The 18,817-nt window shown below is 35.1% G+C and overlaps 1 protein-coding gene across 1 annotated transcript in view; it reads right to left on the reverse strand.

Moving 5' to 3' along the window:
- Positions 1-551: 551 nt before the first annotated feature.
- Positions 552-18,817, reverse strand: part of tspan17 (tetraspanin 17) — a 28,641-nt gene continuing 10,375 nt past the window's right edge. The window contains exons 2-8 of the mRNA XM_073820556.1: positions 16,434-16,484; positions 15,190-15,336; positions 14,779-14,949; positions 14,465-14,590; positions 9,064-9,111; positions 7,823-7,939; positions 552-5,409 (exon numbers count right to left, since the gene is read on the reverse strand). Of these exons, the coding sequence (XP_073676657.1) occupies positions 5,344-5,409; positions 7,823-7,939; positions 9,064-9,111; positions 14,465-14,590; positions 14,779-14,949; positions 15,190-15,336; positions 16,434-16,484 (726 nt within the window). The 3' untranslated portion in view covers positions 552-5,343. The remainder of the gene's footprint in view (positions 5,410-7,822; positions 7,940-9,063; positions 9,112-14,464; positions 14,591-14,778; positions 14,950-15,189; positions 15,337-16,433; positions 16,485-18,817) is intronic.

Raw genomic sequence — 18,817 nt, forward strand, 5'->3', positions numbered from 1 at the left:
CTTCAGAAATCATTCCAAGATTCTGATTTGCTGCTCAAAAACATTTTTTATTATTATTATGTTAAAAATGTTTTCAGGTTTCTTTGAGAAGAACAGAAGAACAGCATTTATCTAAAATAGAAATCTTTTGTGACATTATAAATGTCTTTATCATCACTGGGGTTGGGACCATCAGTTGTGTTGTGCAGAAAATTCCTTATTTAGTGATGCTTTAAGTTAGTGATGTTAACCCAATATAAACACACATACAAAACAAAAATAAACACTACATGTTAAATCATATAATGGTCAATTAAAGCCAATGGTAAATTAAATGCTTTCTTAATATCCTAATTTTGTATGACCTTGTCAGAAATTAGAAATAAATAAATAAATAAATAGCCTAGCACATTAGGTATAATGCATGATTGATGAGTTTCATTTCGAAAATAAAAAACAGCTGGGAATGTCATCATAATTGTAGAATGATCCATCTGTGAAGCACCAGCGAACGTTGATTTTCAGTCAGATGTTTGACAAGAACTCGCAGATGAAAGAAATTGAGCTCGGAATGTCATAAATCTTTTTATTATGAAAAAGAAAAAGCATATCTTGTATCATAGTATACAGTGTAACAGACCATCTCCCACAAGGAAAGTCCATTTGTGGATGCCACCAATAAATGAACCTTTGGACAAGAATTACAAAACAAAAATAACATCAAATAAACCAAAACTACCACGAAACAGTGGCATTGCTAGGATGTTTCCAAACACGATCATAATTTCCTATTAATTTCTTTTTATAGAGAATGAAAATCCCACATTAAATATGAGTGTTATTATAGGTTAGTACAATCATTGACTCATACAATGGAAAGCACAAGAAAATGCTTTAGATCTGCAAGTGCAATATTTATTATCCAGTTTAAGAGGGTATTCTGAGTTATGCCAATATGAAATTATCAGAAGATGAACACTAAGTCAATAAACTAGTTAAAGGACATCTGATTACAGCTAATAACTGTTTGTTTGTTTGCAAAGTCCTGAAATAGTGCTGCCCATAATGGGACTGGATAAGTGTCTAAAAACAAGTGTCACTCTCACTATTCAAATAACAAATCCACATTATATTTTTGCATTCAATGACATATAAACAAAATCATCAATTGAATAAAAGCAAGAAAAGCTGAGACTGTGAGAGAAGACCTGCTACCATTATTTGTGTCCAAGATACTTAAAGTTGGGTTCAAAACATTTTTTGCAACTCTTCCAAAAACTTTCACAACAGTTGCATTAGAGTCATGACTCCCCAAATAACCACGTTTAAAGTCATTTCTCCATGATGAGGTAGAATCCAAACATTTCTATGAAGACACTTTGAAAATTAGTATGGGAATGTAAACAAAACCAAAAACTAAAACTAAAATCTTAAAGGCTTACGCAATTCATATTTCAAAGCGCATTAAAAGTGACAAGTGTGATGTCAAGAATTACGTTGGGAAGAAAAAAATCAAAACTATTCTGATATTCTTTCACAATCACAAAACGTTTACCATCCACACAGCAACTCTTTTCGATTGGTCGACAAAAACTGTGCTTAAAGATTTGCAAATATTTCCAATGACTGTAATGTACAAACTACCACAGCTGGTACAGAGAAAGGCCAGCAAAAAGGCTCAATTTGGTTTTAACACCAATCATCAAAACTGTTTCTGATGAACCAGCACAGAAAAAACGCTGAAATGCAAAATGCATTTCATAAAAAAACTGTAGCCAACGCATGCACAAGGAATGTCTAATTCACTACACGAACACAGATTTGCAATGTTTTTCAGTTGTGTGCCTAAAAGTCAGACAAACATTAATTTTATTCACATGTTTGTGCATTGCACTTTGAAGGGTAAGTTATATATGACATAACATTAGAAAGAGATGATCTTTACATTCATGATATGGAAGAGGCTCCCTTAAAAGGGAATGTTAGAGTTCTTTAGGAAAAAAGGAGAAAAGACAGGAAAGGCCATTGCATGAAGAAGAAAATGAGAGGGAGAGAAATAATAAACTATATATTTTGGGTGAATCTCACAAAAACCTGTCCGGGTTGAAGTTCGCCTCAGAATATATGTCATTTTGCATAAAGAAAATTAAGCTATTAAGTTTTTAAAAACTGTTTCATCCTAAATTCTCATTACCATATTGTATGGAAGCCTGTTTCCGCCACTGAATAAAAAAAAGTTAATTGCAACTTTTTATCTCACACTTCCGACTTTTTTTTTCTCACAATTGCGAGTTTACATTTCAAAGTCACAATTCCAACTTTTTCCTCAGAATTCCATGATAAACTCACATTTGTGAGAAATAATGTCAGAATTGCAAGATAAAAACTCACAATTTTGACTTTGTCTTGCAATTGTAATTTTTTTTTTCTCTTGTGTCGTGATATAAACCACCATATTGTATGGAAGCCTGTTTCTGCCACTGAAAAAAAAGGTAATTGCGTCTCTTTATCTCAGAATTCTGACTTTTTTTCTCACAATTATGAGCTTACACTTTGCAATTCTGACTTTTTTTTTCAGAATTGTGATATAAACTCACAACTGCGTAATAAAGTCAGAATTGTGAGATATAAACTCACAATTCTCATAAATAAACTTGTAATTCTGAGAAATAAAGTCAGAATTGCGAGATATAAACTCACAATTACAACTTTTTTCTCACAATTGCAAGAAATAAAGTCAGAATTGCAAGATAAAAACGTAATTTTGTGAATGAATTGTGAATTTGTATCTCGCAGTTCTGACTTTTTCTTTAAATCTCCCAATTTTGACTTTTTTTTTCTCAGAATTGTGATATAAACTCGCAATTGCAAGTTACAAAGTCAGAACTGCCAGATACAAAGTCACAATTACAACTTTTTTTCTCAGAGATGCATGATAAACTCACATTTGCAAGAAATAAAGTCAGAATTGCAAGATAAAAACAAAGCAATTTTGACTTTTATCTTTTAGTTGTGAGTTTGTATCTCGCAGTTCAGACTTTTTTTGTCTCTGAATTGGGAGAAGTGATATAAACTCGCAATTACGTGTTATAAAGTCAGAATTGGGAGATACAAAAATCACAATTCCAACTTTTTTCTCTCTGCAAGTTTGTATCTCGCAATTCTGAAGTGTGAGCTATAAACCTGTGAGTTATAAAGTCCAGTTTTGAGGAGAGTCTCACAATTCTGACTTAACTTGCAACTGTGTGTTATAAAGCCACAATTGCAATATAAACTCGCAATTCTGAGAAAAAGTCAGAATTCTGAGTTTATGTCTCACAATTGCGAATTTATAACACGCATTTGCAAGTTTGTATCATGAAATTCTGAGAAAAAAGAATTGCAAGATGTAAACTGTAAATTGCGAGAAAAAAGTCAACTGAGAGATCAAAAGTCAGTTACTTTTTTTATTATTCATGGCGGAAACAGGCTTCCATAACACTGCCTCTGGAATTACTTTTGAAATTATTTTAATTCTCTTTTTTCCGATTTATTAATTTCTTTCTGTATTACAGTAATACAAAGATTTTTACAATTAAAATACAACAAAATATCATATATATAAATATTTAATAAATTAACCAATATATATATATAGTTTTTTTAATTACGTTCATGAGAATTTGAGCATAAATCTGCTTCATTTTCTTTAAGCAAGCTGTATTTTTCCATTTTTTTCTTTTATGTATGATATTGAAATGCAACCTGGATACGTTCTTGATAGTTTTTTTGAGACTCATCAATTTGGATGCACAAAAAGGGGGTTGAACATCATCTTCAGCATGTATCTGCATAAAATATTTGCCTCTTATATACACTATATATCTCTCAAAAAAACCACAGAAGAGAAATCTCACATTTTACTATTCGCTTTGATAACATGGGGTTATACACACCCTTGAAACAGAGCAAAGCTTTTTAAACAGATGACGTAGATCAGTCTGGCTGACATGACACTCCACCGCTAAAACCATCCGAGCACATTCTACATACGCAGTCGGCAGTACATCATTTATCTTACTTTGCACATTATCAGCGTTAAGGTTGTGACTCAATGCAGACACCTTCTGAACACAGGTGGATTAACACAGCTAGGTGAAAACACACTGGTATGGTATTCATAATGGAACGGACACACATTCACACACGCATGTGTGTGCATGTGTTTAAAGAGGTCTGCATTGCCATGCATTTTTCGTAATAGATGATTGCATGCATATGGCGCGAGCAAGAGAGACTGAACAGTAAAACATCTTTTCTAAAGGTTGATGTGCTGTGTAACTGTCGTCAGCTTCTGCTACCATCTGTATAGGGCTCAATAAGGCATGTGATCAAACACACTGTCCACTTCACGTGCACTCAGGTCAGATTCGTTCGCAAAGCACTCTGCATGAGCTGAAGTGTGTTTCCCAGAGGGAATGTATACCGCATGATTTCTAGAAAAAGTTCAGTTGGTTAGTATAGCGATGTATATCTTCTAAGAGTTAAAGCAGCATCATATTTATAATAATACATTATTAGTGTCACTATAGCATATCACTATCTAGCGAAAACAAAGATTCATAAGCAAGTCTGGGAAAGCGGTTAAGTCGATTTATACTCACAGAGAACCAAAAAAAAAAAAAAACAGAAAATGAATAAAACATAGCTATATAGACAAATAACAGAACGTTTCTCCAACTCCTCCACAACAGTAGTGGTAGAACTCACAAAAAATAAATGCATTACGTGTAATGATCAAGTACGTAGTTCTGATTGGCTGCCCTGTGCAACAGAGAGCCAATCAGTGGTAAGAGTCCTACTGTCCATAGTCTCGAATGACTGACAGACAGAATATTGTGTAAAAAGCCACACAAGTGTATAGTGAAATGCACTGCTGTAAGGCTTTTGTTTAGTTCATGGCTCCTCTGTCCCAGTCCCAGTGGTTGATTTGTGTTTCTCTTTAAGAAAGTCATCCACAGGTTAATGAAAACACCCTCCGCTTGACATCACGGAGGAGAGTCTGGCGAACGTTTTAATAAGGGCAAACGAAAATAGCGTTTGATCAAGAGACAGCTGCGAGATCGCAGATAGCTTGATCTTGATGTGACATCTCACGTTAAGCTCCTTCGAGATAGTCTCCGTAAGAGCTTGTTTTCAGATAAGGAATCACAAATAAGTAAAACACAGATGGGCAGTCTGTTTTGTAAAGTCAGCTAACATACAACGTCTGTGGGGTTAAAAGGACAGAATTTCCCAGCTCAATGGTGTGTAAACAGTGCTGATTTGCAACTAGCTCTCTGCCATAATCAGAGGTCAGTGTCACCTGTCGCCCTCTGCAGTGGGTCACCAGTTGGCTTTGACTGCTCTGATGTCGGACACCAGGTTTTGAGCCAGACATATCCCAAAAATCTGAAAAATATTTAAAAAGACGGCATTATAGAGAAGAAAAAGTGCAATACACACTTGACTTTATGTACTACAGTTTCAGAATCCATAAAATGTTTAATTATTTCACCAAAATAAGAGGGATCATATAAAATGCATGTTATTGTTTATTTAGTACTGACCTAAATAATATGTTTCACATAAAACATATAAAAATGACCCAGTTCAAAAGTTTACATACACTTGATTCTTAATACTGTGTTGTGTGAATGATCCACAGCTGTTTTTTTGTTGTTTTGTTTAGTGATAGTTGCTCATGAGTTTACCTGCTGTTCAGAAAACTCCTTTAGGTCCCACAACTATGTTGGTTTTTGAGCATTTTTGTGCATTTAAACCCTTTCCAACAATGACTCGATGATTTTAAGATCCATCTTTTTATTCAGGGACTCATATGCAACAATTAAAAACAAGTTTCAAACACTCACTGATGCTCCAGAAGGAAAAACCATGCATTAAGAGCTAGGGAGTGTAAACATTTGAACAGAATGAAGATATGTACATTTTTCTTATTTTCCCTAAATATAATATTTGTTCATTTAGTAATGCCCTTCAGAAGCTACAGAAGATAGTTTAATGTTTCCTAGAAGACAAAATAAGTTAAATTTACCCTAAACTTCAAATTCACACTTTGTGAATTTCAAATACACAAGAAAGGGTTCAAATACACAAAAATGCTGGCAAACCAAAGAATTTGTGGGACCTGAAGAACAGCGGGCAGTTTAACTGTTCAGGACAAACAAGGGACTCAAACAACTATCACTAAACAAAAAAACACAGCTATGGATCATTCAGGTAACAACAACTATTATTTTCTCTTGTGGCCTATATGTAAACAAATTTTATGTGAAATATCTCATTCAGGTCCATACTAAATTAACAATTGCATACATTTTGTATGATTTTTATTTTGTTAAAATAATTAACATTTTGCAGATTCTGAAAAGGGGATGTAAACTTTTGGCCTCAACTGTACCTGACAAGCTGAAATATGCCTTTAGCCTACAGCTGAATTATACAAAAACAGTAAAAAAAAAAAAATGGAGTCATATATAAAAATAATAAATAATAAAAACTAAATAAAATGAGGTCTTATAAGTAGGATTTTCATTACTTTTTAGAACATTTTCATGACAATTTTAGAACATTTAGACCATTTTTATGACAATTAATGTTTTTCCTGCCCTTCCTCAACCACAAGTAATTTAATTAAAAAAAACAAAACAGGGACACATTCATTATTGTACAAAGTTTTTTGCATTACAGTAATAATTATTTTGAGAAGAAATGAGAAGAAGTATTGGTATAAAAATACCACAACGCAAATTTACATTTTATTTTTTTTCTTTGATTTTAGGGTAAATTATGATCTGGAAATTTTAAGATTTACATAGCCACCCATAAAAGGATTAGATCAATTCCAGATAAAAAATTTCAGATAATTTACTCACCTCAGTGTCATCCAAGTTGTTCATATCTTTCTCTCTTCAGTCATAAGAAATTAAGTCTTTTGAGGAAAACATTCCAGGATTTTTCTCCATGTAGTAGACCCCAGTGTTGGCCAATGGGTTGAAGATGCAAATTGCAGTTTTTAAATGCAGCTTCAAAGTGCTCTACATGATCCAAGCGAAGGAATAAGGGTCTCTTATCTAGCGAAACAACTGGTCATTTTCTATACTTTTTTACGAAATCACATTGGAAAAATCATGCACGGTTAGTTCTTCTGTGTACTTTGTTTAAAATAAGTAGAGGAGGGCAAAAAATCTAATTTTCTCAACCAACTTCAAAAATGTCCAACAATGTTGTTTCACCTTTTTTTGTAAGGGGCGTTTGACTTTCTTTAAAAAGACTGGGTCGGTACTTCCGTCTATGTCAAGTGGGCGTAAGTATGTAATGCATGATGTCAAGCTAGTGCAAGACAAGCATTTGTAGTTAAAAAGTATATAAATGCACTTTGTTTTTAAAAAAAAACGATCATTCGTTTCGTAGATAAAAGCCTTATTCCTTTGCTGGGATTGTGCAGAGCCCTTTGAAGCTGCATTGAAACAAGCAATTTAGATCTTCAGCCCGTTGATCCCCATTGAAGTCCACTATATGGGAAAAAAATCCTAGAACGTTCACCTCAAAAAACAAAATTTCTTGACATGAACATCTTGGATGACATAGGGGTGAGTAAATTCTCAGGAAATTTTTATTCTGGAAGTGAACTTCTCCTTTAAAGCTGGATTTTAATGTTTAACCAGAAGGTGGCAGCATAATATTTATTCATGTGGGACCAGTTTCACACTTAGGCCTCATTCAAGCAAATCTGTTCAGTTCTTACTGCATTTTCAAAGAATATCTGCATGCTTTAAAGCATTTCGTTTAGCATTGTGCTTACCTGTAATAATGCAATCCCCACAAAAATCCCAGCAACAACGATCAGATTGTCCTGAAGCCACTTTTCGAACTGCCCCACACAGCCTTTTGTATAAATGTACTTCTGCTGATCCAACTCCTATTAAAATATTAATCAAAATAGAACAGCACTTAATGGAAAAGTAAAAATCTTAATTCAAGAGCACCGTGTAGCATATCAGTGTTCACTCCTCTTAAGTTGACCTTTAATCTTTACTCAAGTCCAGGACAAACAATTAGGCCTTCACCTGGCTGGACCTGTGCATTAATCTATTTGAGAACAAATATCCTCCTTGGAAAACTGGAAGATCTCACTCCCACGCTAAGTAGATGAAATGTCACCCAGCTCACCACATATAACCTAACACAGGGAAGATCCAGTTTGTATTACACAGCCATACAGGAATGTCTTAACTACTGTCTATCGAATTCTGGGAAGGAAGGGAGATGAAAAGGTGTAATTTGGGGCTGCCAGTGACATTTGAAGGTGAAGAAAGAGAAAGCCACACAATTCAGCTTTTGTGAACCATATAAACACGTTCTCCAAAGAATCTTTTGTCCCCCCCAGGGAAGATGACACAAAAGACTTTAGAAACGTAACGCCAAACCGGTAGGAAGTCAGAGGGCTTTAGAGAAAGCCAATGAAGGGCTGTATTACAGTTAACTGTTTGAACTAATTCATTGCGGATCTTAACTATTTCTCTTTTTCTGTTTTTCTCCAATGCCTTCCTACGGAAGTTAAATAAAGCAAACATTAAGCAAACATTTATTTTGTATTCAATTCCTATTGTTCACAACAACAAATCCATGGAAAGCACCATAAAAGCAAACAAAACCAGAGTAAATCTCTCCAAAGGTGGATTGTGAGAGAAGGAGTATCCATGGATACAGAATAAGTACTCTGTACCACGGAGCGACCGTGGTGAACCGTGGGTGCAGTGTCACTCCACCCATACTGAGAGGCATTGGGCTGGCATAAGCCGCTGACTTCCCAATTACAGAGCTCCACAATTTCCCGTGGCTAAAACTAGAAGCTAATTATCACTTTTAAAGGCTTAAACTGTTATTAAGGAGGCGAACAAGAGGAACTCAAATGCTCTCTGAATCTCTCATGCGCTTAACCCTTCTGGTCTGACACAACAATTTATACACTAGAATGTTGTTTATCATTATATACTATGGATCTGCACAACTGTAACATTTCTAACTAGTAAGAAGACTCACCCCTTGAAGCCGCACATCATAGCCACATTGTGTATTCAGGACATCCTCCTAGAGAGAACAAAAGAACATCCTCAATTTACTTCAATACATTTCTATGCACTGCATTTTTCGAAGGTGTAAATAAAACAAAGATTACAGAGGAAATTATTTGAAAGCAGGCTCTATTGGCATCTAGCATCAACAGACAAAACAAAATGGCTACTACATGAACTCATTTGTTTGCGAAAGAAATGCCAAATTTGTCAACATTTTCAAATGTCACCACTGTATTATTTTCTGTCTCATGGTGGTGATATGCTAAAGACGTTCAAATTCAGCGTGAAATCTTCAATTTTGTGGTTTAAGTAATTTTAGTCAGTATTTTATATTTTTATATTGGTCACACGTGAAAATGTAATCTATCTGCTAAAATGAGAATGTTTTGAAATGTTAAAAACATCCTGATTGCAAAATAAGTGATGATAAGGTAAAAAGCACATTTTGATTAAAAAAAGAGAAAAGTTGGGAGGCTGAATCAAAGCAGAACTCTGTACACTCTGTACTCAGTACATCTTCCAAGGAAATACAATTTTAGTCTTTCTTCAAATGTTTGCGTTTACACTGCAAAAAATGCTTTTCTAGCTTAGATTTTTTGTCTTGATTCCAGCCAAAATATCTAAAAATTCTTGAATCAGGAAGGATTTTCTAGATAAGTAAAAATTATTTTCTTGTTTTCAGAAAAAACAAGTCAAAATTAAGTGAGTTTTTGCTTAGAACAAGCCAAAAAATCTGCCAATGGGGTAAGAAAAAAAATCTTATTTCAAACAGAAAACAAGATTATTTTTCTTACCCCATTGGCAGATAATTTTGCTTGTTTCAAGCAAAAATGTACTTAATTTTGACTTTTTTTTCTGAAAACAAGACAATAATTTTTACTCATCTAGAAAATCCTTCTTGATGTAAGAATTTTTAGATATTTTGGCTGGAAACAAGACAAAAAAATCTAAGCTAGAAAAGCATTTTTTGCAGTGTAATTTAATGTTTTCAATGTGCCATTTTCAAGCAATTTCTGAGTGAATTCTGTCTTAAAATAATTCCCCCAACAATTTCTTTTTCTGTGTAGAAGAGTATTGAATTGACAATAGAATAAAACAGAATACAAACTTTCTGATATAATGTTTAGAATAAAATTGAATTCATTAGGATGGAATAAAACAATCTTTAGCACAGAACAGAAGAGAATGTCATAGTATAAAAAACTAGAATACGACGGAATGTTAGAATCATCAGGATTTTCAAAAATAGAACAGAATTTTAGGGGCAGAATAGATTTTTTAAATAGAACAATATAATAGAATATAATAGAATAGAATAGATCTTTAAAAAGATAAGAACTATATTCTGAAGAAGGATATACATGTATAGTGATGATAGCCAAAATATTAAACGTCATGGATGAATATGACATTTAATATTTTATATAATATAATTCACTATTTTGTAGAGAGGGGTCAAAATGGCATTTTTCTCATGAGATTCAGAGCCAAATTACAAGAGGGTAAAATGACTTAAAATCTGGCAGCATCATAATGTTATTTTTACACAGAGATTGGTAGGTCTGTTAGAAAAATCTGTTGACTTTAGCAATCTTTGTTGTATTATGTGCCAATGCTGACCATTCAAAAATGGGGAAACAGCACTTTTTTTTGTAAAGTTTTTACTCTAAAGTTTGCATGTCTCTAACTCAAGAAGTATTCAAGATATCTTAATGGCCTTTTAGACATTGGGTCTTAAAGTTCTCTTGTGGCATTTTAATTTTTAATGCCCTGTATAGTTCAGTTCCAGAGATACTGGAATTTAAATATGGAGCCAGGGAGAAAAAAAAATTAATTGTAGACATTTTCAGCGGTCAAAAACCAAATGTGGGTCACTTTGCAAAAATATGATACTTCTTTTCTATTAAAGAGGAATGTCTGAAGAACAAATAATGTTGAAACTAGAGATGCATCTCATTTCCTTCTGTCGAGACAACTGAATTAAACAAACCTTTCTGAGTGCCATAAATACTCTTTTTCCAAAGTTTGCATGCCTATAATATGATTGTAGATTCTAGTTCTAAATAAACTTTTCTTTTGGAATCATCATTTTCAAGGCCCTACTTCGTTTAGTCCCAGAGATATCGGAACCTCAATGAGACTTCATGTCCAGATTGTTGAACAATACCTATTTTTAGTGATTGAAAACCAAATCTTAGTCACACTGCATACAGCTGGTACTTATTATATTTAAAGCAGGCTTTATCTTGTAGCTTCAGAAGCTGTAAAAATGAACAAAAACTTTTCTTCCAAATATATCTGAAACTGATTTAAATATAGAATCTTATGAATAGATTACAGAAAGCAAAAAGTGTTTTTGACCACTGAAAATATGTAAAATTTACTCATGGAGCCATATTGAAATTCCAATATCTCTGGAACTGCACCATACAGGGCCTTAAAAATAAAGATACCAAAAGGAAAGTTTGTTAAGGCCCACTATCTAAAAGGCCATTAAGATATCTTTAATACTTCTTGAGATCAAACATGCAAACTTGAGTAAAATGCTGTTTCCCTATTTTTGAATGATCACCACTGGCACGGAATGCAACAAAGATTGCTAAAGTCAGATTTTACTAACAGACCTACTAATCTCTGTGTAAAAATAAAATTATGATGCTGCCATCTTTCCAAAGTCTTTTTTAACCCCTTGTACTTTGGTTCTGAATCTCAGGTGAAAATTGCCATTTTGACCCTCTACAAAATAGTGGACCACTCAGTAAATATTCATCCATGACATTAAATATTTTGGCTTTCATCACTACACATGTATATCTTTCTTCAGGAAAAAAATATGAGTAAAATCAAAAATTTGACCCAGGGACTTCTGGTTGAATTGACACAGAATAACCTATATATGTGACCCTGGACCACAAAACCAGTCTTAAGGGTCTTATTCGGCCGAGATACAACTATTTGAAAATCTGGAATCTGAGTGTGCAAAAAAATCTAAATATTGAGAAAGTCGCCTTTAAAGTTGTCCACATTAAGTTCTAAGCAATGCATATTACTAATCTAAAATTAAGCTTATATATATCTACGGTAGGAAATTTACAAAAATATCTTCATGGAACATAATCTTTACTTAATACCCTAATGATTTTTGGCATTAAAAAAAAGAAAAATGTATAATTTTGACAAACATACCCATGCTACTTAAAGGAACACTCCACTTTTTTTGGAAATAGGCTCATTCTCCAGCTCCCCCCGAGTTAATAAGTTGATTTTTACCGTTTTGAAATCCATTCAGCCGTTCTCTTGTTCTGGCGATATCACTTTTTTTTCATTGAATCCTATTAGACCAGTAGCATCGCGTTCAAAAATGACCAACGAGTTTCGATATTTGTCCTATTTAAAACTGGACTCTTCTGTAGTTATATCGCGTACTAAGACCAGCGGAAATGTAAAGCAGCGGTTTTCTAGGCTGATAAGATTAGGAACTACACACCCATTCCGGCGTAATAGTCAAGAAAGTTTGCTGCCGTAACATGGCCGAAGCAGGCGCATTAATATCACACAGCGCCTGAAATTAGATCCCAGCTAGGTAACTTCCAATGTGACCGGTGCTGAGTTTGTGTAATTCCGGTTGTTGCAGCTGTCAGAGTTGCAGCTGGTAAATTGTTAGTGGCTGGATTTACCTGTGTGTTATTAGCTATGGTTATGTGCATTGTAAGGGGCTGTGATAGTAAGTCGAAGACGTAATCTACTACCATCTTTCATAGAATTCCCACGAAAAAAAAAGCAATTTCGACTAATGAATCAATGGCTGGCTGCTCTGAACATGGATCTCAAAACACCGTTAGAAACGATCAAGAAATGGCGTGTTTGCTCCGAGGATTTTGAACCAGATAACTATTTGGATAGTTTTACCGATACTACAGCACGGCGTCTAAAGGACACGGCGATCCCAACAATCTTCAAACTAACGTTACAGACAGGACAAAAAGGAGCATCGCCCACGGCTGTAAGTGAAACATGATTAATTGCTAACGTTACCTGTGAAATGCAACCCCTGACGACTAGGTTTGGGCGAACAGTTGGCTTAGTATTTGCTATGACCAAATTCCATGTGTGATTGCAAAAGAAAGTTATTGCGAACAGTCGGTGGTGTTTTAAAGTCAGTTTTGAGTAAAAGTGTACATCATGAATGTAAGCCTGAAAATGCAAACTGACAGTATGCATTTAAAATCTTTATATTATATAATGTAGTGGTTGCAGGAATAACTTACTCTTGCGACAGCTGGCCATTAGGTCCACTCGGCGTGTGACGTTTTTTCTAGTTTATTTTGTCAAACCGGAAAAAAAAATCAACTATTGCAGGATGCAGCATTGCATCCAAGTCCTCGGATGTTGCGACCTGACACTTCCTCATCAGGTAGATCCACCCTTGCCATCGATGGCAATACCTGGTCCCACTCGCGACAACACAGGCACTCACTTTTAGTTGGCATGGGTTGGCAAGCCTCACCAGCGCGAATCTGCTCTCCTCATCCCTTCTGTCCCAGGCAGTTCAGACACACTTTCTTGTCTTTCGTGTACCAAAACCTTAGCTTCAGTGAATTCTGGTTCAAATTGATACGGTTTAGGATCTGCACCAAAGTAAATATCTTCTAAATCGTCTCTCACAAATGTCTCCATGGCGAGGAACGCTGTCTGTGCTGTGCATGCACGTTGGATATGTTGACGGAAGTAAACATTTGCACATGTGCTGTGTGGTATTACTGCGCCTGCTTCGGCCATGTTACGGCAGCAAACTTCCTTGACTATTACGCCGGAATGAGAGTGTAGTTCCTAATCTTATCGGCCTAGAAAACCGTATCTTTACATTTCCGCTGGTCTTAGTACGCGATATAACTACAGAAGAGTCAAGTTTTAAATAGGACAAATATCGAAACTCGTTGGTCATTTTTGAACGTGATGCTACTGGTCTAATAGGATTCAATGATTTATGCTAAGCTATGCTAAAAGTGATATCGCCAGAACAGGAGAACGGCTGAATGAATTTCAAAACAGTAAAAATCAACTTATTAACTCGGGGGGAGTTGGAGAATGAGCCTATTTCCAAAAAAAGTGGAGTGTTCCTTTAAGACTGGTTTCGTGGTCCAGGGTCACATATATATACACAGAAAAAAACCTTAACCTAGCTACATTCTGTCATTCTCATAAAACAGACCAACATATTATGCTAAACCTTTTTGAATGAGCTCTATGAATAAACTTCAAAGCTCAGAGCGTGCAGCACATATTGTGAGGAATAACACTGTTAACTTGGTAAAACAGGGAAGTGCACGTGACAAACAGATGAAATTATCATTTCTGGCACTCACAGCAGGATCTTTGACGCAACAGGAGAAAGGAACGCCACACCTTTCCCGGCTGGGGTTGAAGTCTGTGCAGTTGAAATATATGTTCAGGTTCCAGTCATTCGGCCCATGAGCACCACAACACGACCACTGATGTGATATATGACAACAGAGATGATATCACTATCATTATCATCATCACAGCTTTTCATATAAAAGAAAGCTTAATGACTCAGTGGATGTCTCATATTTTCAAGTACACACTTATATATCTATCCCATTCTAAACACACCCACAGCGCAGCAGAAAATGAGAGGGGACGGGAAGTGCTGACTCACATATTCTTGAGCAAAGTCAATGAGGTTCTGGAGGTCAATGTCATCCCGATATGCTTTAACATTGTTGTTGATGAAGAAGTTCAGCTGGTCTTTGATCCAATCTTTAAACACAAAGGCTAAAATGCCAGCTGTGAGCTCCAGGAAAAAGATGAGGCCCAAAAACACTGAAAACTAGAAGAGAAAACAATTTTTAAAGGGAAATAATTATCCAATCAATCATTCTAATAACTTCCAAGATTCTAAGTTAGCCTCCAGGAGGCGTTTCAATTCTTTCAGGGCGTATGCCTGTGTGATAGCTAATTCATTTCATTTAGACGAACAAATAAACCTTGAAATGAGTGAAGAGAGGAAAACAGGTTACAGAAAAATAAAAGGCAGGGCTCGTAGGCCGGACGCAAGGGTGGAACTCACAAATTTGAGCAGGAATGTGTTCTCCCGGAGTGCACCGATGCATCCGGCAAATCCAAGGATGAACATCACCCCTCCTACAACAATGAAGAGCCAGACAGGGTCGAAGCCGCCCAGATCTGTGATGGAGGAAATGTTTGACAGCACTCCCTGTGGGCCAGACACATCAGACAGAGTTGTTGTAAGTTCACATCCTGACCTTAAAATCTTCCACCACCTGCCAAGCCGCCACAACTGACGGTGTTTGGGCAACTGTTAGCAGTGATTCATGCCTTCCACGTTTGGATTTCCACATCAGGGTGGAATCTCAGTTCAACCCCAGAACCAACAGCAGGTTTCTGACCAATCTGACAGGGAATATAAACAAGGTTTCCTTTTCTGTGTGTTCTTGCCTGGTTTGTTATGACGCTGTAAGAAAAGGCGGCTCTGAAACACTCATTTAAAATAAACACCAATCCACCAATCAGATTCAACCCCCCTAGTTCAATTCTTAATGTTTTATTTCTGTGATTAACATTTTGCAAATTAACGTGGAACCACTTTATTAATTATTTACATCATGTTACCGAGATGTTCCTTAATCGGCTGACATTAATACAAAGTGCCATATGGCCTACACGTGTCTTTTAGCAGAACAATCAGCGAATGAAATGGAGCCATTTCCAGGTTATTAATCAGCCAATTGACTTCATTCATTAAGTCGCCTCAAATTAGTGAGAAGAAATTACATTCACCTTCCATGCTTGAATACATAACAGCAAGGATGACCTTTTCAGAGAGGGACGACAAATCAGGGAGAGAATAGTTGCAATAAATACAAAGCCTTATTGAGCTGTGCGGTACGGTTACAAAATAACAGAGACATTAAACTGCCATGGAAATAAATAAAAGATGCCACCCGTATGCTCTCAAATGTCATGGTTTAAGGGTATTAAAAGGGAGACTACAGACATCAAAAGAGGAAAAAGCAACATGGGGGATTCACAGAAAAGCTTTTAGCAAAAAGAACATTACATAAAATAAAACAAAGTCCATCAGCAAAAGATGTTAAATATTAATTTATACGCTTTAACTGCCAGACCGAATGAGACAGAGTATTTGTAGGTTTTTTTACTCCTAAAGTGTGCGGTTGTCTTGTGTTTAGGTCTATGATTATGTTGCTCGGGCAATCGCGTGGATAATAATATTAGGAATCTGAGGCATGTCACCGATGGTTGTGTTACTCTGTATTTGTGTTTCCAACTTGCCTTTTCTGCCCAGGCCCAAAGTCCAATACCCAGGAATGCAGCTCCCAGCAACTGCAACACACAACAGAATTCATCACATTTACGGTACTTATACAATTCATTCCTGCTACATAATGGCAGGAGGTTACTGCTATGTGCAGACAGCACTGCTCTCTTTATCTGAGGGCAAAAAAAAAGCCTTGGCTGGGTTTCAATCAAAGATCCGGAAAGCAGAGATTTCCCTGCATGCACTGCCATCTTTGGCATAAGGTTCCCTGAGAGGGAGCCAAGACTTGTTTTTACCTGAATGAGAGAAATCACTTGGATGCTATATTGCTTACAGGAAACAGGTTTTTTTTCTACTGTTTTGGCATGTGTATCCATGTCACAAACCTGTATGACTTTCCTCAGAACGAAAATGGCAAAGGACCAAAATTGTAAATTCATTAGGAATTTGACATATGTCCTAGGGATGTAACGATATAAAAATCTCACGATACAATATTTAAAATATTACAAAAAGACAAATGAAGAAGATTCAGAAACAAATTAAAACTGAGTACATTTTAAAGTTAAAATTCTAATGTACTTTTAGAGTCCAAAATTAAGAGTTCCAACCCATGTTCCTAACTAAAAAAAAAACATACACTACCACTCAAATGTTTGGGATCAGTAGAACTTGTTTTTTTTAAAAGTCACTTACGTTCATCAAGATCAAAAATACAGTAAAAACAATAATGCTGCAAAATGTTATTACAATATAAAATAATGGTTTCTATTTTAATATACATTAAAATATTGTTTTTATTTCTGTGATGCAAAGCTGAATTATCATTAGCATTACTCTGGTCTTTAGTGTCACATGATCCTTGAGAAATCATTCTAATATGCTGATTTATTATTGGAATTATCTGTTGTGCTACCAAATATTTTTTTGGAACCTGTGATACTTTTTTCAGGATTCTTTGATAAATAAAAAGTTAAAAAGAACAGCATTTATTCAAAATAGAAATCTTGTCTAACAATATAAGTTTATGTTTAAGTCTTTATCACTTTTTTTTATCAATTTAACACACCCTTCCTGAATAAAAGTTAAAAAAGAAAGAATACAAATTTACTGACCCCCAAATTTTGAACAGTAGTGTATATTGATAGAAAACATTTCTATTTTAAATAAATACTGTTGTTTTTTAACTTTGTATTCATCAAAGAATCCTGAAGAATGTATCACAGGTTCCATAAAAATATTAAACAGCACAACTGTTTCCAACATTGATAATCAATCAGCATACTGTATTAGAATGATTTCTGAAGGATCATGTGACACTGAACACTGGAGTAATGATGCTGAAACATTCAGCTTTGATCACAGAAATAAATTAGATTTTGAATGTTTATTGAAATAGAAGAATGTTGTTTTAAATCAGAATATTATTTCACAATATTACATTTATTTCTGTATTTCTGATCAAATAAACACAGCCTAGATGAGCATTAGAAACGCATTTAGAATACATTAAAAATCCAAACTTTTGACCAGCAGTGTCAGTCAGAAGAATTGACTTGTGCTTTAAAAGGGACTCAACCCTCTTTTTATTTATGGTATACTGCCTCAGTCTAAATTACATTCACACTGGTGTATTACTGTTATTCCTATGTCAACAATAGACATATATTGTAAAACTATTGCACTGTAAAATAAATGAAAATTTCATAGGTATATATTTTTTTTTGCTTTAAACTACAGTATTAAAATTACAATACTTCTTTCCTAATTTCTACACTTAAAAGGGATATTTAGAATTTGGGCTGCAGTAACGTTAACCATTTAGTGAAACCAGCTTCAGTGAAAACAGGCTTATAAAACACATCTCACTACAAATCTAGTGAATTGTTGTAATCATCTGCCGTGAAAATAAAGCATCACTGGTGGCAGTTGCATTCACAAACACGTGCTAAACTCACAGCACATGCAATAAATGAGTTTACTGCATTTACTGTGAACTGAGCCGCTCTGAGGTGCGGAAAACACCGGATCATGAGCTGATCGTCTGAACGAAGTGCACGCTTCGCTCTGAAATGTGCAGTGAAAACAGACTCAAAGTGATTAAGCCATTGTGCTTTCGGTTTTAGTTTGACAGATGCTGTGACAAAGCAGAATGGCCCAAAACACAACTTTAAGACCTTTTATGTTAGAATAAGAAGTTATAATGAATATATGTTAAAAAGGACACTTTTTGCCTGATATTGAGACAGTTTTGCTATCTCGATAACACGATATTGATAATACCGTTACATCCCTAATATGTACTGTATTGTCTTATGTATTGTTATTTTACTAATGTGCAAGCTGACATTAATAACTCACAAACAAAAACACATCTTGAGAGTGCATGCATTCACAG

This window comes from Garra rufa, chromosome 16 (genome assembly GCF_049309525.1).
Source record: "Garra rufa chromosome 16, GarRuf1.0, whole genome shotgun sequence".
Taxonomy (NCBI): Eukaryota; Metazoa; Chordata; class Actinopteri; order Cypriniformes; family Cyprinidae; genus Garra; species Garra rufa.